Source organism: Staurois parvus, unplaced genomic scaffold, assembly GCF_062004578.1.
Source record: "Staurois parvus isolate SC_StPar_1 unplaced genomic scaffold, SC_StPar_1.0 ptg000172l, whole genome shotgun sequence".
Taxonomy (NCBI): domain Eukaryota; kingdom Metazoa; phylum Chordata; class Amphibia; order Anura; family Ranidae; genus Staurois; species Staurois parvus.
The window spans coordinates 13,293,428-13,318,097 of NW_028317968.1; the positions used below are offsets into that span (position 1 = coordinate 13,293,428).

The following is a 24,670-nucleotide window of genomic DNA, read 5'->3' on the forward strand; positions in this document are numbered from 1 at the left end:
TAGCATGTACCAGAGATTTCTGTAGGTCTTTAGCTGACACTCTGGGATTCTTCTTTACCTCGTGCAGCATCCTGCGCTGTGCTCTTGCAGTCATTTTTACAGGACGACCACACCTAGGGAGAGTAGCAACAGTGCTAAACTTTCTCCATTTGTAAACAGTCTGTCTTACCGTGTACATATGAACATCATGGCTTTTGGAGATACTTTTGTAACCCTTTCCAGCTTCATGCAAGTCAACAATTCTTGATCGTAGGTCTGCTGAGAGCTCTTTTCTGCGAGGCATGGTTCACATCAGACAGTGCTTCTTGAAACCAGTAAACCCAAAACAGTGTGTGTTTTTTAAGGGCAGGACAGCTGTCAGCAACACATCCAATATCATCACACTGATTGGAGTCAAGGTTGGCTCACTCCTGGCTCCAATTAGCTCTGGGAGAAGTCCTTAAGCTAGGGCCTCACATACTTTTTTCCTCCCTGCACTGTGAATGTTTACATGTTATGTGCAATTAAACCATGGCAACATCTAATGTTTGTGTAGTATTATGTTCAGCAGACTGTGTTCTTCTATTGTTGTGACTTAGATGACGTTCAGACCACATTTTATGCCCAATTCATGCAAAACTCCACATAATCTCAAGGGGTTCACATACTTTTTCTTGCAGCTGTATATGTTCTGTCTCTCCAATCTAAGCATTGATAGTGTGATCTCTTTAACTTACAGTTGTGATGAGATAGCGATAACTTCAACCTCAGCTGGATACCACAGTCAGTGACTCAATCGATAAGACATCTTGTGAAGTTTATTCCATAAACTGAGAGAATCTTACAACAATGAACATTCGATGGGTCAAAAGATCATAATGTTTCTGCTCCATGACATGAGGCTAGAACGGCAATGCATTCCTGGGAAAGGGGGAGGGGCAGAGACCAGATGTAGAAAACACTTAAAGGCATATGACAGTCAATATGACAGTCATGTGAAACATGACAGTATAAGAAACCTTTTTTTTTTTGTACCAGCCAAAAAATTGTGATGTCTGCTGCTCGCATTTGTGGCCCATTGTAGTTTAAAATTTGTGGTTGTAGTTTCTATTTATCCAATTTTTAGCCTTCACATCCATCTTTTTTTACAGGTGATAAAGAACATTCCTAATTCTCATGTACTGGCATGCGCTCCTTCCAACAGCGCTTCAGATCTCCTTTGTCAGCGTCTTATGAAGCATCTAGACAAGAAAGATATCTACAGATTGATGGCCAGCAGTGTGGACTTTCGATTTGTGCCAGAGGATATTAAGGTAGTAATTAAATGTTAAATTTTTTTTAAATCTGTGCTATAAAGAGACTTTCCATTTTAAGACCACCAACCCACCTGCTACTGATTGGCAGAGCCTTACGTTCAAATACCCCATTAATCAACTGTTTTTCTAAAGTTGCTGAGCAAATCCAAGGCTACCACTTGTCAGCAATGCTGCCTGACTTTCTTTGAGTGTCACAGCCTGCAAGTGAGAACCCACTAGTTCTGGCTGTGTCACAAGACACACAAATTATATTATAAAACTTGCATATGAGGGGCTCCTCTTCAGCACATGCCACAGTTGAGTAATAAACCATAAATGCATACAATGCAACATAAAACAAAATGCAAAGTAAAGAGTTCTTTTTTTTTTTTTAGGCAGAGGCTGAGTAGCAGCCTGAGATGAGTCAGCCTGTAAGTGAGATAGAGAGGTTACCTTAGGACAGGTTAGTGAAGTTCTGAAAGTCAGGGCTTCTGGAGCCCTCCAACCTGTCCAGAAACCTGAGAGCTTTCTGTAGGAGGGATGGAGGAGAGGAGGAAGCTTGGATCTGCATACTTGAGAGACCTTGGCCAATCCCCTGGCAGGAGGCTGGGCATAGTGACCAAGGCAACCCTTAAGTATCGTGCCACTGTCTCCAAGAGAGAACATCTTGAGCAGCTGGGAAGGAACCAGCCCAGCAAAAGGCCTGAAAGCAGCCACCAACCCATTAAGCTATCAGGAAGGACAGTGTAAGTACTAGAACACCCTTTGGGCTGCATAAAGGGACAGGGCAGTCAAGTGGAAAACAAAACTAGCTTCTCATCCGGGGCTGCTGTTCCAAATTGGTGGTTTCTGGGCCCTCTTGCCCAGGGAATACCCTCAGGCAGCTGGGTGAAGAGGAGGATTCATCTGGGGTCTGAGGAGGTACACCAGAGTGCTGGAATGCTCTTAAAGGAGAGACTACTTTTGTCCACATCTGTACATAGTTGCTAAGGAGTTTGTCCTCAAGTTTCAGTTTCCTTGGGCATCCTATACACCCCTTAACCCCATCAAAGTTCTACACCCCTTTATAAAATCACAACACCAAGCTCAAGGACTGTTTACTGTCTCTAGTGTGCCAAATGTGAAAGAAAATCTGTGTTGCCTGGCTGTGCAGAGCTTTAAGGTGACCCAAAACTCAGCGGCTCCTATAGGGGGTAGTGCTATATATGTATAATAATACATAATACACACAAAAATGTAAATCCACATACAAAGAGCTGAGTGATAATTTGTGTCAACATACCAGGAATAATAAACAAAAGTCCAAGTGAAAATCAAAGGATAAGAAACGTACCCAACATAATAGAAAGTATAATACAATTCTTCCTGTTAGATGATCCTTAAAAAACTGTTCACCCAATGAATCTTCGTATAAATCAACACTGTTTCTTAGTGATCCTTTCACCTTACTATCAATATTGTACTCTCCAAAAGAACATGCCTGTCTTTACTCAAGATAGGCAGGCTCAGCTTGTGTTTAAATCCCAGTTGCTCCAGGTATCTAGGAGGATGGATGGTCACCACAAAAAGAGACTTGTTTAGGCCCCATTCACACTCGAGTGTGCCTGAATCTTTACATTGTTCCTTTTGGTGTTATTGTATAAAGTGTGTAATTTTGAATATTTTTACTTTCTGTATAGCCTTGTTGTAACTGGAATGCCAGAAAAGGAGATTATGAGTATCCTAGTAAACGTCAACTGACACCGTACCGAGTAATCATTACAACTCTTGTTACTGCTGGAAGGTAAGATGGGCATATTCTAGTTCATCTTCATCTTTGTATGGGAGGGTAGTAGAAAGAATATTACATTTTAACAACCAAAATTCCCTTTTTGTTTTTTTTGCTTTGTTTTCTCCCCCATAGCAGTCCTACTGAGAAACTCTGGAAGCTATCCGTTTAACTTATCTGAGGTAGATCAATTCAATTTGTAGCAGACATTTCAGCGCAGGGCTTTTGGCACCAATAATTTTGCACATTTGATGTCCATTCCAATATTTTTGCTGTTGCTGTATATGAGCATAGACTGTTTTGGCATATTTCAGTTTTGGTTTGACAGTATTAGAAGTAATATCACGGGAATAATATAATTTTTGTTGTGTTAATATAGAATGCAGTAGGAGGATTTCCGGTGTGATAAATGTAAAACAATAACTCTGTTTTAGTCTTCTAATTTAAAAAAAAAAAAAATAATCTAATCTGTGTACCAATGTGTGAATTGTAGACGTGTGCATGCTGGAAAGTTTAGTCTCAGATGCATTAGTTAATTGAAGGATTTCATTTCATCACATTCATGATGTTGAACCAAATTGTTTTTGGAAATCATTTTTTATCTTCGACATTCATTTTGTGTATTCGTCGGTCCAAGTGGGTTTGAAAAATGTTGCAGTGTTTCCAGAAGATTGATATTATATTCTATATACACTGCTCAAAAAAATTAAAGGAACACTTTGAATTCACATCAAATCTCAATGGGCAAAAATATCATGCTGGATATCTATACTGATATGGACTGGGTAATGTGTTAAGAATGTAAGGATGTCCCTGAAAATCAAAGTGAAAATTGATGCAGCAGGCTAGTCCATTTTGCTGAAATTTCATTGCAGTAACTCAAAATGGTACTCAATAGTTTGTATGGCCCCTACGTGCCTGTATGCATGCCTGACAACGTCGGGGCATGCTCCTAATGAGACGACGGATGGTGTCCTGGGATATTTCCCCCTAGATGTGGACTAGGGCATCACTGAGCTCCTGGACAGCCTGAGGTGCAACCTGGCTGTGTTGGATGGGCCGAAACATGATATCCCAGAGGTGTTCTATTGGATTTAGGTCAGGCAAGTGTGGGGTCCATTCAATGGTATCAGTTTCTTCATTCTCTAGGAACTGCCTGCATACTCTCACCACGTGAGGCTGGGCATTATCGTGCACCAGGTGGAACCCAGGACCCACTGCTCCAGCGTAGGGTCTGACAATGGGTCCAAAAATTTCATCCTGATATCTAATGGAAGTTAGGTGCCATTGTATAACCTGTAGAGGTCTGTGCATCCCTCCATGGATACGCCTCCCCAGACCATCACTGACCCACCACCAAAACGGTCATGCTGAATAATGTTATGGGCAGCACAATGTTCTCCATGGCTTTTCCAGACCCTTTCATGTCTGTCACGTGCTCAGGGTGAACCCGCTCTAATTTGTGAAAAGCACAGAGCATGAGTGGCGGACCTGCCAAATCTAGTGTTCAGTAGCAAATGCCAAATGAGCTCTATGGTGGTGGTAGTGAGCACAGGGCCCACTAGAGGACATTGGGCTCTCAGACCACCCTTATGAAGTCTGTTTCTGATTGTTTGGTCAGAGACATTCACAGCAGTGGCCTGCTGGAGGTCATTTTGTAGGGCTCTGGCAGTGCTCATCCTGTTCCTTCTATAGCCCTGTCCAGATCTCCTAGAGTAACTGCCTGTCTCCTGGAATCTCCTCCATGCTCTTGAGACTGTGCTGGAAGACACAGCAAACCTTTTGGCAATGGCACATATTGATGTGCCATCCTGGAGGAGTTGGACTGCCTGTGCAACCTTCGTAGGGTCCAGGTATCGCCTTATGCTACCAGTAACGACACTGACTCTAGCCAAATGCAAAACTAGTGAAAATTGTCAGAAAAGATGAGAAGGGAAAAAAATGTCAGTGGCCTCCACCTGTAAAACCAAGCCACTTTTTTTTTTTTTTCAGCAAACAATCTTTTGCATTACTGCAGGGCCGGTGCTTTCACTGGGTAAACTAGGCAGCCACTTAGGGCACACTGCCACATAGGGGTGCCTGGGCTCAGCAGAGGCCAGCACTCTCTCTGTGTGGCCTATGGACCTCTTGTATGAATTCTTCATTTCTCTGCAAAGTCCCGCTCTCCTCATACACACAGAATGAGGTTATCTTTACTCTGCACAATTGTCTCACAGCCTGTCCACGCACATGACCATTTAGTACATATATACACATTTGACAATATTCCATGTAGCAGTCAAGTGTCGGCTCCCCCTAGGGTTGGAAGTGAAGACATTAGCCCAGGACCCCGGCTGGTTAGCAGTCTCTGATCAGAGGATGGGTATGTACATCTCCAGTACACACACTGGCACACATGATCCTCCAGCTGTAACAGGGAGCTGGTTAGTGAACGAATGGGGCATGTCCAGCACTGGCTCCGCCTTCTTCTACACTGCTGCAGCCAATCAGTAGGTGGGGGTGTGCTCTGGTTTCAGGGTTAACCCTATGTGAGTAGGATGATCTGGTCCCAATGTGTATGAGAGGGAAGTAGTGTAGTGCTGGGAGGAGAGCCACACTCCGGCAGCAGCCATCAGAGGTGAGCTGAGCCTAGGAGGATGGCAGGTTATGGAGGTGACAGGAGGAGGAGAGGGGTGAACAATGGTCGGGGTGAGGGGAGCGGATGTTGGTTGATCGCGTGGGACACCGCCACATCATGAATGATCCTTCAGCTGAGGGGAGGGGTGGCAGAGGGGGAGGAAGAAAGGACAGAGGAAGATGCTGGGTGTCTGGGGCCAGTGTAGCAGCTGAGCTGCTGCTCCTTCCAGTGTTCCTCACAGAGTCAGTCCCTTACTGCAAGCCGAGAGGCGGCTGGTGATCACTGTGGAGTTTTGCAACGGTTTCTTTTTTTTTTGTTTGTTTCTCTGTCTGGCTAATGCAGTTAATTTAAATTTGGTTAATATATAATTTGTCTTTAATATCGGTGCTGCTGGCATCTTATGGCACTTATTTTTTTCGAATTAAAAGAAATTTAGCAGTTTCATGTTTTGTTGATTTTAATATTTTCTACTGTTTTTTTTTTCCATTTTTTTTTTTTTTTTTGGGGGGGGGGGGGGCTCGAATGTAGCTGGTCTTGCCTCGGGTGTGAAATAGTTTTGCACCGGCCCTGCATCACTGTATATGCAGTAAACAGGGAGAGCAAAATTATCTAGCTACTCCTTTGCTGCTGTACTCTCAGTTGCCTCTTCCTACCCTTCCCAGATGTTGTACAGCAGCTTTTGGTCCTTTTTTTCATTCAGTAAATTCAATAAAAGGTTGTGAAACATCAGATATTGCTAGATCAGCTGCAAAGCAAGAAATTGAGAATATTGCCAATGGAAATATTGACTTTTAAAGACTACTGCTCTCTGTACAGATGTAGAGTGACATCTATGGCATTACAAAATAATCTTGGCAACAGTCAATCCCTGTGTTACATGGCCAACAACAATTTTTTCAATATATTATTGGGCATTGTGTAAAAAGCATTATTATGTTATTTGGACAGTTTGGGGATTCTTTTTATAACAGCTGCCTTCTAAGTAGTACTTGCGGAAGAGCCAGTGCTGAAAGCAAGAGACGTAAACATTGCTTGCTCCCCCCTTGTTCTTAGGTGTGCCTAAACAGGTATCCAACAGAACAATGTCTATCAGGGGCGGACTGACAACTCATGGGGCCCCCGAGCAATAGGGGATCATGGGGCCCCTGTGTCCTTGCCCAAACTCAAAAAAGCCTATGAAAAAGGTACCAGGGTCATCTCATGGGGTCCCCTACTGACCCCGGACTCTCGGGCAGTGCCCGAGTTTCCAAATGGTCAGTCCGCCCCTGTTGTCTACTATGCATTTTAAAGAATTATAATGGCAGTGGTCAAGGAATAGATTGATATTATTTGACCTAAAAAAATGCATCTGCGACTCTCTAATAGTAACTGGAGGCAAGTGCTCTACACAAATTACTCTAAATGTAAATCTGGTCATACACAGTTAGTGTATTTTTTTTCTTCAATCGTCAGGCTGAAGATAAAGGAATTAAACAAATGCCTCTATCCTCACAAATGAGGTGGATGAAGGAACCCCCCTCCCTCCCCCCTAGGGCACTGTATTCCGACAATGGCAAAGGCCACTGTTGGAATATTCTTTGACAATCTGCAGCTACACCCACTGATCTATGTATTCCAACGTGTCCCTCTTGACAGATATCTGTTAAATGATCAACTTGCATTGCTTACTAGCACATTTTTAAAGACTTGCCTGAAGACGAAGCCTTCCAGAGGAGCGCTGGCACAGTTCCCCGGGGCTTCCATCTTCACTTGGTCTTCCTTCTGGGTTCACGAGCTGCATCCACCTGATTGGTTGAGCTGCAATGTTGTCACTCCCGCTCATGTGACATTACCGGTGCTTCTACAGTAAATATCTCCTAAATGGTGTGCTTTTAGGAGATATTTACAGTGCCTACAAGTAAGCCTTATTAAAGGTTTACCTGTAGGTAAAAGTTACCAAAGTGGGTTTACTTCCACTTTAATCCCAAACAAACCTCCTGAAATCCACAAAGCAAGCAAGAAACCAACTACTTGGGCTCAGCTGCATGTTCAAAGATGAATCTGTTGCTCTTTGCTTTCACTTGGGAGAGCCACTTTCTCCTCATATCAAGAAAAAATGGGTACTCCACCCCCCTCAAAAACTGAACAAACTAACGGTTGGGAGGGTGTTTGTGATTGGGTCTTTTTCTTTGCTGGGGACAGCTCTCATTCATTGCCAATTAGAATAGAAGTGTGGACCCTAGAACTCCCTCACAGATTTAAAATTTGCAAGCACTTTCTCCACCAGAATTTGATTACAGCAACAATAAGTGCACTTAATCTGATGTTCTAGAGATTATTAGAAATTTTGTATTCTACATTAATCCTTTGTTCATTGGTATCTTTTTTTTTTTTTTTCTTAGACTTGCATCTGCAAAGTTTCCATCTGGCCATTTCACTCATGTGTTTATTGATGAGTCTGGCCATGCAGTAGAGCCAGAGTGTGTGACAGCTGTGGCAGGTACAGTAACGGCAGTTCACTAGAACTAGAAGCCATTTGCCATATCAAATCAATAAACCAGCAAATGTATTCTAAATTTCAATTTTTCCTTAGAAATTACATATGAGAGGAAAATCTAGCTGGTGTCCTATCACTGGCATCATCATTCTGATGCAATTGAGTATTCTTTTTTTCATCATCTTAATTGATCAACCGCTTTGCAATAACTATCACTTTGAATTTTGTTATTCTTTTGCCACCTTTTGACATACTTCTTTTACTTATGTTTTAAAGTTTTCAGTGTTATATTTGTGCTGTTTTCTAACATTTTCACCACATTTCTAATATTTATTATTATGCAAAGATAATTATGTAAGTAATAAAAACACTTTATGTACAGCAGGGGTTGACCATATATTTGGGGCTTGTGGGAGGGTAGCTCGTGGCTTTAAGTTGAACTCCTTTCAAAACCTTTTTCCAATTTTGAATGGAATAAGGAAGGGGTGGAACCTACATCAGGATTTCATTGTAGTCTGTGCTTTAACCAGGGGTGTGCCACAAATGAGGCAATGTGAGGCAACAGCCTCAAGCGGCCTTTGGTGTAGGCTGGCACTTGGCAGGAGTATAAATTCCAGATATGCATCTTCACTTCAGTTTAATAACATTTCCTTGTATACAGAGGGCAGGCTACCTAAGCTGGATGCAAGAGTGCAGTGTGCCTGCCTCTACCTGGCGGGACAGCAAAAAAGGGGTTGTCTCAAATGGCAATTACCTTAGGTATGCTTTTGGTCCCAGAGATGCTTCAAAACTTGAGAGAGACACTCTCCAAAGTCTCTGCAGTTTTCACAGGCATAACTACACATGTGTAATCATAAATAGGTAGGCGCTATACAACTAAACAAACCATATACATTTCATAATACATAGACATGAGTGAATATGCTTCTTCTTAATAAATACGAATAAGTGAACGTAAATTAAATATTAATATTGTAGTGACAGTCCTTTCAAACCACAATGCTGTGGACCAGTATTCTGTGTGCCTTCACCCCATGCAGAGGAAATAAGTGAATTGCTCACTCACCAAATTTATGTGACCCCGGTTAAGGTGGTCATTAACTCATTGTTTGACTGTATGCAGAAAGATCCGCTTATGGCTTTCCCAAGATATTCCTCCGAGTCATCAGCACATCACAGATAATAAGCCCAGATGCACAACATATGGTTTCAACTAGATCAATCTTAGGTGGACTTGTCTCAGGCTTTCCTTTTATTGAGGGGATGATCCAAGCAACTCAAATAAATCAAATGTTTTTATAAAGGTTCTAAGTGCAGCATTTATTGATTAAGACATGATACATGTAAAAATGGTAATGCACTCACATGCTGAGATGCCCTGTACACCACCACCAGATTGTATAGTCTTTGTGATTAAAAAAAATGGCCACTTCGCACTGACTAATATCCTCTTTAACTCCAACCTTCCAGATAATTTGACCATGCCCCGGGTGATCCCTTGGGTCACAGTCAATCTCTTCCAATTACGCCACCTAGTACTTCCTGTGACTGGGAAGCTGCAACCATTCTCATACCTCCAGAAAAAAGATCTACCTTCCCAACATTTATATATCTATCTCCTGATATGCCACTTTTTCTCTACCATGTCCCCCACATTGACTCTTGGGAAACCCACTCTCTTTGAGCGCCTGTGCATACAAGGTCCACATCAAAAGGGCATAATTTCTAATACATACAAACTTCTTATGGATGCTTCCCCCCTTTCTAATGACACTCATCATTACATGCGCAAGTGGTTCCAGTTTTTTCAATGTGACATTGAACTGACGCAGTGGAAGAAAATTTGGAAAAACAAATCTAAATCTTCTGTCTGTGTGGTTTATAAGGAAAATACATACAAAATTGTGATGCTGTGGTACCACCCAAGATTGATCTATTTGAAACCAAATGTTATGCATCTGGGCTTATTATCTGTGATGTGCTGATGACTCGGAGGAATATCTTTGCAAAGCCATAAGCGGATCTTCCAGCATACAATCAAACAACGAGTTAATGACCACCTTAACCGGGGTCAAATAAATTTGGTGAGTGAGCAATTCACTTATTTCTTCTGTACGGGGTGAGGGCACACAGAATACTGGTCCACAGCAATATTAATATTTAATTTACGTTCACTTATTTGTATTTATTAAGAAGAAGCATATTCACTCATGTCTATGTATTATGAAATATATATGTTTTGTTTAGTTGTATAGTTTCTACCTATTTATTATTACACACGGTTAAGTGGTTTACACACTTTTTAGGGGCAGCTGTAGGCTCACATTGGTGGTAAAGTGTGGGTTCAATACTATAGCATAGCACAATAACACTAGGTGCCATAATAATATATAATACACATGTTCAACTACACGTGTCTTCACTGGATGATTTTTTTTTTTTCACTTTTTCTGTTTCAGTGGTAACTCTAACATTAAAATGATCTCCAGTATAGAACAGGCTGAATATCCACCAAACAAACACAGACCAAAAAAAAACTTGATAGAAGTTCAAAAGCTTCCCCTTTAGACTCCAAAACAGAGAAAAAAAGTTCCTAAATTTGCTCAGTCCACTCAAATGGGTTTCTTTTCTAGCTTTACATAAATAATGACTTGCTGACGAACCAGCATCTTCTTGTTCATCTTGTTGTTTAACTTGTTGTGTAGCCCTCTTTTGGGGGTTTATAAGAAAAGGCCCTTCCCTAACAGGATATTGCGCTAAACCTGTAGGTAAAGAAGAAAAAACAGAACTTCTGCTAAGTGGAAAAGTGGGTTTGATAATAAGGTTGACAGTGCCTCCACCCAGGACAGTGCCTCTATGAACAGAGGGGAGTCCCTTCCTGGGAAATTAACCAGTAATCTAAACAAAGTAATTGGAGGCAGATGAACTACTGCAATCAGCATATAACATTAACCATAAGTATATAGATGTATTCTTTCCATACTGGTGTACAAGCTTTATATAAGAAGAGATTAATAACAGTACATGCATCTAATTAACAGACATGTATTATCAGCAAAGGGCCCAACAAAAGTCCTGATAGAATTGTGCACATGTACCCGGGTATATATACACTACTCAAAAAAATTAATGGAACACTTTTTAATCAGAGTATAGCATCAAGTCAATTTGGTCAGTTAAGTAGCAGAGGTGGTTGTTAATCAGTTTCAGCTGCTTTGTTGTTAATGAAACTAACAGGTGCACTAGATGGGCAACAATGAGACGATCCCCAAAACACGAATGGTTTTACAGGTGGAGGCCACTGACGTTCTTTTTCCCTACTCATCTTTTCTGACCATTTTCACTAGTTTTTGGAGTTGGTTAGGGTCAGTGTAACTAATGGTAGCATGAGGCGATAACTTGCTCCTACAGAGGTTGCACAGGAAGTCCAACGCTCCAGGATGGCACATCAATACGTGCCATCGCCAGAGGGTTGTGTCTCCCGGTCTCAGGAGCATGGAGGAGTTTCCAGGAGACAGGCAGTTACTCTAGTAGAGCTGGACAGGGCCGTAGAAGGTCCTTAACCCATCATCAGGACAGGTTCTTGGTGCAAGGAGGAACAGGATGAGCACTGCCAGAGCCCTACAAAATGACAATCAGAAACTGACTTCATGAGAGTGGCCTGAGGGCTCGCTGCCTGGCACCATAGAGCTTGATTGGTATTTGCCATTGAACACCAGAATTGGCAGGTCCACCACTGGCACCCTGTGCTTTTCACAGATGAGAGCAGGTTCTCCCTGAGCACATGTGACAGATGTGATAGGGTCTGGAGAAGCCATGGAGAATGTTATGTTGCCTGTAACATCTGTAACATCATTCAGCATGACCGTTTTGGTGGTGGGTTAGTGATGGCCTGGGGAGGCATATCCATGGAGTAACGTACAGACATCTACAGGCTAGACAATGGCACCCTGACTGCCATTAGGTATTGGGATGAAATCCTTGGACCCATTGTCAGACCCTCTGCTGGTGCAATGAGTCCTGGGTTCCTCCTGGTGCACGACCATGCCTGGCCTCATGTGGCGAGAGTATGCAGACAGTTCCTGGAGGATGAAGGAATTGATACCATTGAATGCCCCCCACGCTCGCCTGACCTAAATCCAATAGAACACCTCTAGGATATCATGTTTCTTTCCATCCGACGATGCCAGGTTGCACATTAGACTGTCCAGGAGATCAGTGATGCCCTGATCCAGATCTGGGATAAATACCCCAGGACACCATCCATCGTCTCATTAGGAGCATGCCCCGATGTCAGGCATGCATACAAGCACGTGGAGGCCATAAAACTACTGAGTACCATTTTGAGTTGCAATGAAATTTCAGCAAAATGGACTAGCCTGCTGCATCATTTTTTCACTTTGATTTTCAGTCCTTTCTAGGTTGATAATTTTCATTTCCATCAAACGATGGGGCATCCTTACATTCCTAACACATTACCCAGTCCATATCAGTATAGATGTCCAGCATGATCTTTTCCCCATTGAGATCTGATGTGTTTTCAAAATGTTCCTTTAATTTTTTTTGGAGCAGTGTAGTTATTAATAAAGATATCAAGAGATGAATGTTGCAATAAAGTTAAATTGCAGGGGCCCGTGAGGATGATAGGGTGATCCTTGAACCATTTTCCAACTGTGGTCCATTTTGTTCAACTGTAACGTGGCACTGGAACTCAGACTATCTATGTCTTAGTCCCTAGTAGTTTCTAATCTGTCATGCAACTGGACCTTTAACTACCAAGTGGCAGTCGGATGACAAACCTGGCTCTAGCCTTGCTGGTTATTGACCCTAAACCTAAAACTAGCTAACTCGGTATAGAATCCCAGATTGAAGAGACAGGGTTAAATAAATAAAACTATTGCAATAAACAGGTTCACCTACTAATATACTGGAAGGTGACCACTACACACATATATAAGCACAGATCTAGCTATATGGCACTGTGCACATGGATAATAACAACGGAACAGGGATACATTTATCACAATGATTCAGATACCCACTCAATAAGCTATGAACAGCTGCAGTTAAACTATTAGAACAAGGAATACGTGCCTAGTAGTTACTGCTTCTGGTCTGAGTGACATACAGCAGCAACGCCTCTGTATGTAAGATGGTTCAGTTCCTTTCTTTCTCTCCACTTTCTTCTTCTGGGTTTTCTGACTTAGGTAGCAGGGAAAGGAAGTGCGTGCTATTAACCAACTATCTCTGTGGAAATTTACTAACAGCAGCTATTTACAAATACAGAGGATAGCAGAACCATACACTTGTATGTAATACATACACACTGCATATAGTGCAGAGCTCTCAACACTGAAGTTACCTTAGGGAGTTGGGAAGCTGGCCAGGGGTGATTTAGCCCACCTGAGTTCACCTAGAACATAAATAACAGTGTTTACTGGACTGATGTTTAAATATCAGCAAGCCTTCATAGGAACTCTTTTATTTTATTTTTTAATCAGTTATGGTATTTTGATGTGAATATTTTAAACTAAGGCGGACGTCACACTTTCATGATGTCACCAGGGACAGGATGAAAAGGAGAGTGAACGTACTAATCAGTCTCCACAGGTCAATACCTTGCAGCAGAATCAACACTAGGAGCAGTGCCTCACTCATCCAGCCAGCAATGGAGTAACCTTTTGAAATGGTTGAGTACTCCTCAGTCCTGCATAACAATCACCAGCAACAGGATCACAAATGTGACATGTTGGCAATCCTATATGCAATAACCTACCCCCATTTAAACTGTATATTTTAATCTTGTTTTTAAAAGAAATGTAAACCTTTGAAAAGGTTTTCCACAAACTATTTACATGCCTTTCAATGATATCAAAGTGGTGTGCTCACTAGGGTTCCCCAATAATCAGCTGTTTGAATAGTACTGTTGAATAACTACCACTATTCTAAGATGTTTTCTGCAGCCCATCCTTGGAAGAATTCATTATTTACCAAAACAGACTGTACTCTGCATGAAGAGGTAAAGAGTGGCGCCATCTGAGTGTAGTATTCATGTTAAAGACACAGAAGAAGAAATAGTAGCAAGTTTGTATCTCCCTCTGCTGGATTCGGTTCCTGAACGCCTGAAGAAGGAGCTTGCATGCGCTGAATGCACGCCACACCCCCTGTCTGCCTCGAGTTCTGGGAATAAGGTCATGAGCTTCCAGTGTCGGACACACACCATGCTAGGGAGCCCTGGGAGCCACCAGAGCGACCGAGACAAGTGGTTGTTCCCCACAGTGGCTGGAACTGAATCCAGTAGCTGGAGATACAAGCTTGCTACTATTTCTTCTTCTGTAAGTGTTTTTTACCAGTCTGAATAAAGCTGTTTACATGAATAGTATACTCCGATGGCGCCGCTCTTTACCTCTTTTTGAATCTCTACAGAGCCGCTTCTAGCTCCTGCAGCTGGCTGCCGCAACACAGACTCTCAATTACGGAGGACATTTTATGGACTATGCCATTTTCAGTGCCCTAGGTCCAGTGACACTGATAAATCTTATATGATGATCTCCCTCTGTGTCCAGCTCCACTCTTCTGTTACCTCTACTGTGCATGAGTATCCTGGCCCTGGAAAACATTGAAAATGAATGAGCTTCCAAGGACTGGAAATATTGCCCTTAAGAGAGTATTGATAGTTTTTGAATAGCAGCAGAAGCTCTGAAGCTGACTGGTATGGGGAGTGTGTGGCATAGAAAGCTTTTTTTTTTTTCTATTCTTCCCAGAAATAAAATTCCTCTTTAAATCCATCAAATATCCAGAAAAGTTATTGATAATTTTAGAATATTATTTTAATTTTATTTTCTTTACACACTAGGTATTTTGGATGTAACGACGGGAGGACAGCTGGTACTTGCTGGTGATCCAAAACAACTTGGACCAGTATTGAGGTCTCCAATTGCAATTGAACATGGATTGAGTTAGTAAAGTTTGATATATACAATAATAAAACAATGAAAAAGTGTATATTAATTATTCATGTTGCGATTTGCACTTGTCAGCATTGTTGTCTCCTCCTTTAAATGTTATGTTTATTTTTGCTACTCTCACATTACTGCTATTGATTGTTGTTATTGTTGCAGGTATGTCTCTGCTTGAAAGACTAATGACCCAAAATCCTTTGTATGGAAAAACAAATGGGACTTATAACCCTGAGTTTGTTACCAAGCTTCTATTCAACTACAGGTTTGTCAGTGTTTTGTAGAATAAAGATGCCATTCTGTTAGCTTAACCTGTTTTATGAGCCTGCAATCTTGCTTTACTACCAACGTTTCATGAAAGCTTGTCATCATTATTGATGAAGTGTTTTGAGTTGACATAAGCAGCAGACATAAACAGGTTTTTAAGGATTTTCAAGATCGTCTAACAAAATGCCAGACTGTACTGTGTAGGTAGGACTGTCACCTTTCCAGGAAAAAATATCAGTCTTATGATCTATTTTGTAGTAATACTGCAACAAAACCCATTTTTTACCAACAAGGCCAGTAAAACACTTGCCAGGTGGCAACCCTATGTGTAGGTAACATATGAATTTTAAAGCAGTCTAACATAGTGTTGCAGAAATTCCTACTAGCTATACTGAAGTGCAGTCATGCTTTTTATTTTCCCAACAAATTTTATTTAAAAGATATTCAGCATAATGTAAATGCTTTTCATTAAGGTCCCTTTTGTACCATGCCAGTTCATTTAAGTGCGTTTAAACACATCATCACACATTGCATTTAGGCGAACCATCCATTTGAACCACAAAAAATAAAGACAACATTTTTAGTAACTCGGCATACCTCATTAAATGCACTTTAGTGTGTTACCACATGTTGTGGTTCACTGCAACACAGGTGTGTTGGGTTGCCATCCAGAATCAATGGCATTCAAAACATCATTCGAAAATGAATGGTACCACAATGCCCCAACTCGGTAAGGTGCTTTACCATTATGTGCTGGTGTTAACCAAACTTAAAAAGGCATGCAGCTGTCAGAGCCAATTCATAGGTCAACCCCCTCCCCCAGTAGTATCACTTCACTTTAAAAAGTTATGCCTAGAGTTGGTTGTGTATGTTTCTTTAAATTAATTTAAGTTTTTATATTCCGGAAAAACCTTTACATATCACTTGTTTCACAAATGATATGCACATGTTTATTCCAGGTATGACTCACAAAGAAGTGAAGCCTGGATAAAGATGACAGCCCTGGAACTTGTACAACAAATTAGCAATAGCAGCACCCATAATTCTAACCTGCCATGCACACTTTAAATTGTTTCTGAAATAAAATAAACTTCTTGTACATCTAAACTGGTAAAAACCAAAAGCTAAAAGTAGACAGCGGTGAATACCTTTATCTTCCCAGGAGGCAGAATGGTGTGTGTTCCAGGGATGGGCAGCAACAGGTCAAAGGCAGTCAATTTGCTGCAGGCAGAAAGCAGTTGATACTGTACATGCACCACTGAATGGGTGGGCCTAGCACAATTACTTCACTTACCTTCTGGCCCTACATACTAGCAATATAAGTAAAATCTGTACTTAGAAGTGCAGTGGTTTGACCATGTTGGAAACCAGTAAATTACTAATTTGGGGTCTCCTAAATACTCAAATAATATTGTCTTATGTGAACCATGATAAAGAAATCAGAAGTCTTTGTTTATGGGAGTTTTGAGATTTGTCCTGGACTTTTTGTGGTAACTTATTAAAACCTGCAGCTTTAAAAATTCACCCTTTTTCACACAAAACTAAGCACCTTGTGGTGCTTGCACATACCAGTTTTATTTTCAAATGGCTTTCGCTGCATGCATATGGAGCCCACTTGTATCCTAAGCCCAGGGTGTACAATATCAATACTTGACAATACTCCCACAACATTATCCAATTGTTAAATGACAGAACTTGAGATGACAGAAGAGGTTCTGGGATATGACAATCCAATGACAAAGGAAAGGAATGGCAGAGCTTATTTTAAACTTGAAAGACTAATGCGGGTGCTTGAGTCATCAAGCAAGAACAGATGAAGAGTTTGAGCTTGTTGCATGTTTATTGTGTCCTTGACTTGGAAAGTATTGAATTCAGACAGCCAGTTACAGTCACAGTGTTTCTATATAGCAGAGAGATAGTACACTGCTTGGATGTACATACTGCGGGTAAAATAATTATTGAATACATCACCCTTTTCCTAGGTAAATATTATTCTAGAGGTGCTATTGACATGAAATGTTTACCACATGTTGGTAAGAACCCATGCAATCTATACATACAAAGAAACCAAAACAAATAAGTTCAGAAATTAAGTTATATTTATAATAAAATGGAATGACACAGGGAAAAAGTATTGAACACACTAACTGAAATGTATTTAATACTTCGTACAAAATCCTTTTTTGGTAATGACAGCTTCAAGACACCTCCTGTATGGAGAAACTAGTCGCATGTGTTGCTCAGCAAATTTTTATTAAGAATGTCTTGGTACGTTTTTCCATTCATCCTTTCTTCAATGATATGAAGTTTGCTAGTACTGTATGCTGAAAACAGTCCCACACCGTAATGTTCTCACCTTCAAACATCACTGTTGGTATGGTGTTTTTGGGGCTATGTGCAGTGCCATTTGACCTCCAAACATGGTGTGTATTATGGCATCCAAAGAGTTCAATTTTAGTCTCATCTGACTGGACTATATTCTCCCAGTATTTCACAGGCTTGTCTAAATGTGGTGCAGCAAACGTTATTACGAGCTTTAAAATGCTTTTTCTTCAGCAATGGAGTCTTGTGTGGTGAGCGTGGATACAGGCCATGACTGTTGAGTGCATTACTTATTGTTTTCTTTGAAACAATTGTACCTGCTAATTTCAGGTCTTTCTGAAGCTCTCCACAAGTGGTCCTTGGCTCTTGGACAACTCTTCTGATAATTATTTGCATCTTGCCAGGAGCACCTGGTTGTGGCCAGTTTATAGTGAAATGATGTTCTTTCCATTCCCGGATTATGGCCCCAACAGTGCTCACTGGAACATTCAGAAATTTAGATATCCTTCTGTAACCAATGCCTTCAGTATGTTTTGCTACAAAAAAAGTTGCAAAGGTCTTGAGAGAGCTCTTTGCTTTTACCCATAATTAGATGTTTCTTGTGTGACATCAGTTGACTCTGAACCAGCAGATATTAATTTTCACTGACAATGGGCAGGGTTGCTTTTTAATTACTGATAGATTTAAGTTGGTATCTTGACTTTCTATGCCTTTTTGCACTTCCCTTTCTTCATGTGTTCAATACTTTTTCTCTGTTTTATTCCATTTTATTACACATAACTTAATTTCTGAACGTATTTGTTTTGGTTTTTTTGTATGTATGGATTGCATGGGTTGTTACCGATATGTGTTGAAACTTTCATGTCAACCGCACCTTAAGAAATAAATTTACTGAGAAAAATGGAGCCATGTTCAATACTTATTTTACCTTCTGTACATCTTAGAATGTAGCATGACAAAAATAGACAAAAACAAAAAAAGTACATCAGAAGCTTGTACCCATAGTAAGGCTTCAGGTAGTGGTGGGACAACTGAGTAACAAATAACATAACTCCAATTGTAATATATGCATCCTGGATAAAGACACTAAGAATCAAATAGGAAAGGAAAAACGGTATAGCATAAATGTTATGTAAAGGTCAACTAGAATCTCAATAGTGAGGTTACGTAAGCATGAGGTAATGTCTATAGTACGTATTGCACCAGCCAGAGGTCAGTGTGCAGTCCAAGGTCTAGTGATAAGAGATTCCCATGAGGGAATGTTAGCAGTCTCCAGTATAATAATAGCTGAAAGGAAGTGTCCATTGAAGGGCCACTCTGTAATGACCCAAAAGCAGGTTGGTTGGACAAGTCAAGTTCTAAGGAATAGTACATCCAGCCAGACCAGATGTCCCGGAATTTCTCCTGCTTGTTTTGAACAGTGTATACCAATCTTTCTTCAACCATGGCCTTATCTATCTCTCTCTTCCATTCATGTAATATAGGGCTGTGGGCTTGTTTCCAAAATCTTGGTAGAAGGCTTTTAGCTGCATTTAAAAGGTGGGATTTAAAGCTATATTTACATGACTTTAAGGAAGATGGAGCATCATGAAATAAGTAGTGGTGGGGTTTAAATTTTATGGGTTTGAGCGTTGTTTTATGTATTCATGTTGATATATCCCTTCAAAATTTTTTCATTTTGGGGCAGTGCCACCAGAGATGCAGAAAGGTGCCCCTTTGGGCACATCCCCTCCAGCAGTTACAATCTGCACCTGGAAAGACCTTCACTAAATGTGAGGGTGTTTTATACCAGCGGGATAAGAACTTATAATAAGATTCTTGAGTCCTAGAGCTTATTGAAGATACATGGGACAATTTAATAATCTTTTGCAGCTGGTGTGAAGTGAATTCCACACCCAGCTCTAGCTCCCATTCCGGTATGAAGTAGGGAACCGTCTGGTCTGGAAGTGGTTATGTCTGCAATAAGAGTCGAGTGTCTCCAATGGATATGCACATAGATTTGAATTGTGTTAGGGTGTCATTAGAGCATAATTTGGGGCTTTAGTTTCTGTAAGGAATCACCCAATTGGCTATGATGCCAAACATCCATGGGAAATCCACCATAAATGTATATGAACCCTTCCAAGGTCAGAAGGTGTCTGACAGGTGCCAGTTTGGTGCAGAGGTGATGACTCTATGTACTCTAATTTTTGAAAAAAATTAAGTCCTCACCAGGAGGAAACCAGGGAAGTCTGCATAATGGCCCCATGGATGATGTCAATGGAGACAGTTCACCTGCTTTGTTGATCTGGTCCCAGATCCAGAGAGTGGTCAATATTAAGGGTGACATCCAGCTCGACAGCCCCCTAGCAGTATGCGGGATCCACGGAGCCCCCGCTATAATTGTGTCCTGCAATAGATTTCTCTAGGTTGACTCAGATCTTGTCTCTTGAGTTGTTATAACGCCAGTAAAGAATGTGGACTAACGCCATTGCTTTATAATACAAGGAAATATCAGGCCTAGTCCCCCATTCTCCTTACATGTACTGAGGATGGAATATTCCAGCCTAGGCTGTTTCTCCTGCCAAATGAAAGTAGTGAACAATTTACAAAGCCTCTCAGAAAACAGAGGTGCTAGCCTTTTATGGGTACTGTATGGAACAGATGCAAAATTCTCCACAATATGTTCATTTTAATCACATTAGTGACATTTAGTACATTCTATCAGTGACTTTATAAAACTATTGTATATTATTTTGTATTACCTATGGGTATATTTGTTCAATTAGATCTCATCCCGATATCCTAACTATTCCAAATCAACTGTTCTATGACAACGAGCTACAGTCCAGAGCAGACCAAATGGTTACACATGCATACTGCAACTGGGAAAAATTGCCAAAGAAGGTAAGAATTTCTGGAAAAACATGGCTCTCAAATTTATGGCATTCTAAAAAAAATTTGATTTAGCGTGGTGGGTTTCTGCACACTCTTGGTTGTCCTCATTTAATAAATCGATCTTTGCGTGTGATTCTTAAATCGTATAAGAAATTTGATTTTCTTTTGTTTCCATAAACTAAAACCTCAGTCCATAAATATTATGGTTTGTCAAAGACTGCTACTTTTGTCTTTTTGATTAAAATTAAGGATGAATTAGTACCAATAGAATTGCCATAGAAATCAATTGGACTTCCAGTAACCCTTTCAATTTTGATAAATGAGGTATTAAAACAAAATATGCTTGGGGAAAACACAGTAATTTTAACAATTATTTGGAGTTTTTTGTGATTTTTGGTATATTTACAGTAGTTAGTTATATTTAGTGTTCCTTTTGTGTTGTGTTTTACATTATTCATGTACTATCCCTTTTATCCTAAATTTTAGTTTTTTCCCATTTTTCTGTTTTTTTGTTTTTTTTTCCCCCTCTGTGGAAAAAATGTAAAATAATGAGTCTAATAAGTGCCTTTTTGCAAGTGTAGAAAGGAGCATCCATAACCATTTATAAAGCCCATTGCACCCTTCAAAACCACCTTAGTTGTACCCTCCCTATTGAATTCCAATGTATTTCACAATATATCTTAGTTTATATTTTCCAACATGCACTAAAATTTCAAAGAATTTTGAAAAATCTCTTAGCAGTGTAGTGCTCTTTGGAAACTGTGTGAGTAACAAAGCAGTATTGCACTTCCACCAAGGCAGACTTTAGAAGTGTTAGTTTGTTTTGTATCCTGAATAAACCCTTTCATTTTCCATGTTTAAAGGGATTTCCAATCATTTTTCACGGTGTGCTGGGGAAAGATGAACGAGAAGGAAATAGTCCATCCTTCTTCAATGTGACTGAGATCGTGGTGCTCATGGCTTATCTCAAAGATCTGCTAGAAACACAGAAGAAGAAAGGAATAGCAAAAATCTCAGCCAAAGAAATTGGCATAATTTCTCCTTATAGGAAACAGGTACAGTCAATGAGTTACATTTTATATTTTCCCAATTAACATTAATAAATGCTGTCCGTTAATGTTGACCTTTTTATTGGCAAGCTTTGCTGTTGAATAACCTTTCGAGGCATGTGAAGATAAAATGATATGGTTAAAATAAAAATTTGGTGTTACAAAAATTGTATTTAGGAAGCATTTTCAAGCTTTTTCATGTGAGGTATAATTTGCAGTTTTTTCTCTTTACAAACCGTTACATAAGTGCACAATTCACTGCGTTGTACTAAAGGCCAGCCCAGCTCCTTATTGTACTCCTAACAATTCCATTGCCTTTAGCAATGAGTAATGTATGAACTTTCTTTCAGTTTCGGAGCTACCATAGAAGTATTATAGTAAAGGTCTTCCTATATGTTTTAGGTGGAAAAGATTCGGAAAGCAGTAGCCAAGGAATTTAAAGCTGTTCCCGACATTAAAGACCTTAAGGTAGGACAAAGAAGCATCATTATGGAACATTGTTGCATAAATTATAAATAAACATGTCCTACTATCCAACACAGAACTGTTAATGGTTAGCCTTGGATATGCCCATATAAAAGTCACTTTGTGAGTCTACTGTGTGATGAACCCCCCAAGTCATTTGGTTCAATGTAAACTCAAAATGTGTAGAAGCTTCTGTATTTAATACAAGTATCATAAGTGCAGAGGAATACTTTATCACATGATTCCAAGGCCAGGCTGCTGGCTGATGCAGAGGCAAGAGAACAAGAGCATTCCTGCCTCAAGCACAGTGGTTGGATTATGGGGAAGGTGGATCAATTTGGAATCTTTTGTGCCAGAGGACCTTACCCTTGAACTGCAAGATACCCACATCACATCACACTGGGGTGTTGTCATGGGTAGCAGGAGACTACTGCACATATCTAGGCAATTTGGGGACTCCTAGAATGAGAGAACTTGTTGACAGGAGAATATTTGATGTCCAGGGGATAGCAGGAATGGAAACATGACTTTGCCATAGAAACAAAAGATGGCAGATACAGTGAAAACAGGAGCATGCCTTTTTGCAAGCTAATAGTAAATGGCTCTTGTGGGGGTGCAAGATTCATTGTGGAGGTTTCTTCATAGCGGTTGCAGAAAGACTTGTGACAGGATGGCTCCTAGTATGTAATCCATGGGACTGCCTGTCTGGACTGCTGCAAACAGACAGAGTGCCAGTACTTTGCAGACAGACAGCAAAAATGGAGCTGTAAACAGAAGTAACGGGATACATATAAAGAAAAGATCAAAAGCAAAGTCAAACGAGATCTAATAATAGGATCAAATCCAAATTTACAAGACAGAAGGACTTAGCCCAAACACTGGAACAGACAGAGGCTGAAGTGGTAGAGTCAGTACTGGCTAACCCATTTGAATGCACTAACACTAGCTGCTGAGGGTGGAATCTCTAACTAGTCAAACAGGGAAAAGATGAGACACAAGTGAAGACAAACTGATAAAACTGCCTTGAAAGGGCAAGCACAGCAGATTTTAAACTGTAAAGAGGAAAACAAATTAGGCTTCAGATAAATTCAAATATGCTCCTCTAAAAAGTGACCATGAGGAAGACTTGGATTCTGTATTCTTACAACAGGTTGGATCTGTGGAGGAGTTTCAAGGTCAGGAACGCAAGGTGATTATCATATCCACCGTACGAAGCACTAAGGATTATGTCAAGTTTGATGAAGAATTCAGTCTTGGTTTTCTAACAAATCCTAAGGTAGGTAGTCATAATCTGTTTTTTATTTTTTTTTTATGTGGCAATACTTTAAAAATTGCACTTATTGTTCTGTAGGATAATTTTTAAGCAATCTGAAAAATAGCCAATCCGTTAAGTGCACATCCTAAATATTATTATGGGTAAGAAAAATGTTAAAAATTTAATTGCACTTGTTTAGTGTCAAAATCACAGTAAATAGTTTTACCTAGTAATAGTTAATCACATTAACCTGTTGGTGCGGTCGGTATTCAAATATTCGGCCTCTTGGCGGCTGGGCCATGATGCTGAGTGGCCTCATATTTGCATACCAAAAGTAAGCCAACATGTGCCAAGAGCGTGCACCCTGCGCGCTCCCAGCAAATTTACTGGCACCTCACGAAAAGGTCCTAACTGCTACTTTTTCGATCATTTGACTGCTGTGACAGCCAATCACGGCGGTCACATGACCCTAAACCCCGCTCCACCTTCTGGCATCACAAACCCTTTAAAGGGCCAGGAGGTTAAATTAGACTTGTCTTGTAAGACGTTTCATTGCTTCTCCAAGCTGCTTCTTCAATTCCAATGAGTGGAAGATACCTCAGCTTTTGTATGCATAGAGGTAGCACAGACATCTTATTCCAGCTACTATGAAATGTATAGATGTTGCCTGTCCAAGAACAGGATGGGAAAATTGTGGTATCCCCCTTTTCTAATTACATATCTCTCTTCCCAGATGGTGTTGAAGACATCTCCCCTGTTCAGGGACAGTTGTTCTAATTTGGCATAAATGGCCTCTTTCGTATATTGTGAACCTCTTGGGAACCAATTGTCCTATCTGTCTAAAATGTGCACCTCACTGTCCTTAAAGGAGTGTCCCTTTTCCTTTTAATTGTAGATAGAGTAAGGAAGGGTTATAAATTCTGTAAATTTTTTTTCTTTGCCATCTGTGTCCCATTGGGGAGATTTCCCTTAACTTTCTGTCCCATAGCCAAAACAGAAAGTGAGAGAAAATACCTCCAAAGTGAGGATTTCCCTGATTGTCATCAGGGTCACGTGAACTAGTGCCCCCATTGGAAAATCTCCCTCTATATTCCTGTTCTGGGAAAACCCAAAATTTGGGGTTTTCTTCTCCTTTCCCTTTTGGTGAAAACTGTAAACAGGACACATAGAGAGAGTGCACAGACAACAATAAAACCTGACGAGTTCTAATCCCTCACCACTCTGTTCAAAAATTTGCTAAGACTTTACCTGTAAAATTTGCTCTACTATGTTGGGCCATTTATTTGTTGAGAGGTTGTTTTGTCTACCTAATGTACAGGTCTTTGCATCCCTCATTATACT

The 24,670-nt window shown here is 40.4% G+C and overlaps 1 protein-coding gene across 1 annotated transcript in view; it reads left to right on the forward strand.

Annotated features, from left to right (window-relative positions):
- MOV10 (Mov10 RNA helicase) overlaps nucleotides 1-24,670 on the forward strand; it is a 129,490-nt gene that overhangs the window by 95,082 nt on the left and 9,738 nt on the right. Inside the window, exons 11-19 of the mRNA XM_089676727.1 lie at nucleotides 1,131-1,292; nucleotides 2,954-3,057; nucleotides 8,041-8,138; nucleotides 14,992-15,093; nucleotides 15,257-15,359; nucleotides 20,452-20,569; nucleotides 21,424-21,615; nucleotides 22,012-22,077; nucleotides 23,225-23,350. Coding sequence (XP_089532853.1) covers nucleotides 1,131-1,292; nucleotides 2,954-3,057; nucleotides 8,041-8,138; nucleotides 14,992-15,093; nucleotides 15,257-15,359; nucleotides 20,452-20,569; nucleotides 21,424-21,615; nucleotides 22,012-22,077; nucleotides 23,225-23,350 — 1,071 coding nt within the window. The remainder of the gene's footprint in view (nucleotides 1-1,130; nucleotides 1,293-2,953; nucleotides 3,058-8,040; nucleotides 8,139-14,991; nucleotides 15,094-15,256; nucleotides 15,360-20,451; nucleotides 20,570-21,423; nucleotides 21,616-22,011; nucleotides 22,078-23,224; nucleotides 23,351-24,670) is intronic.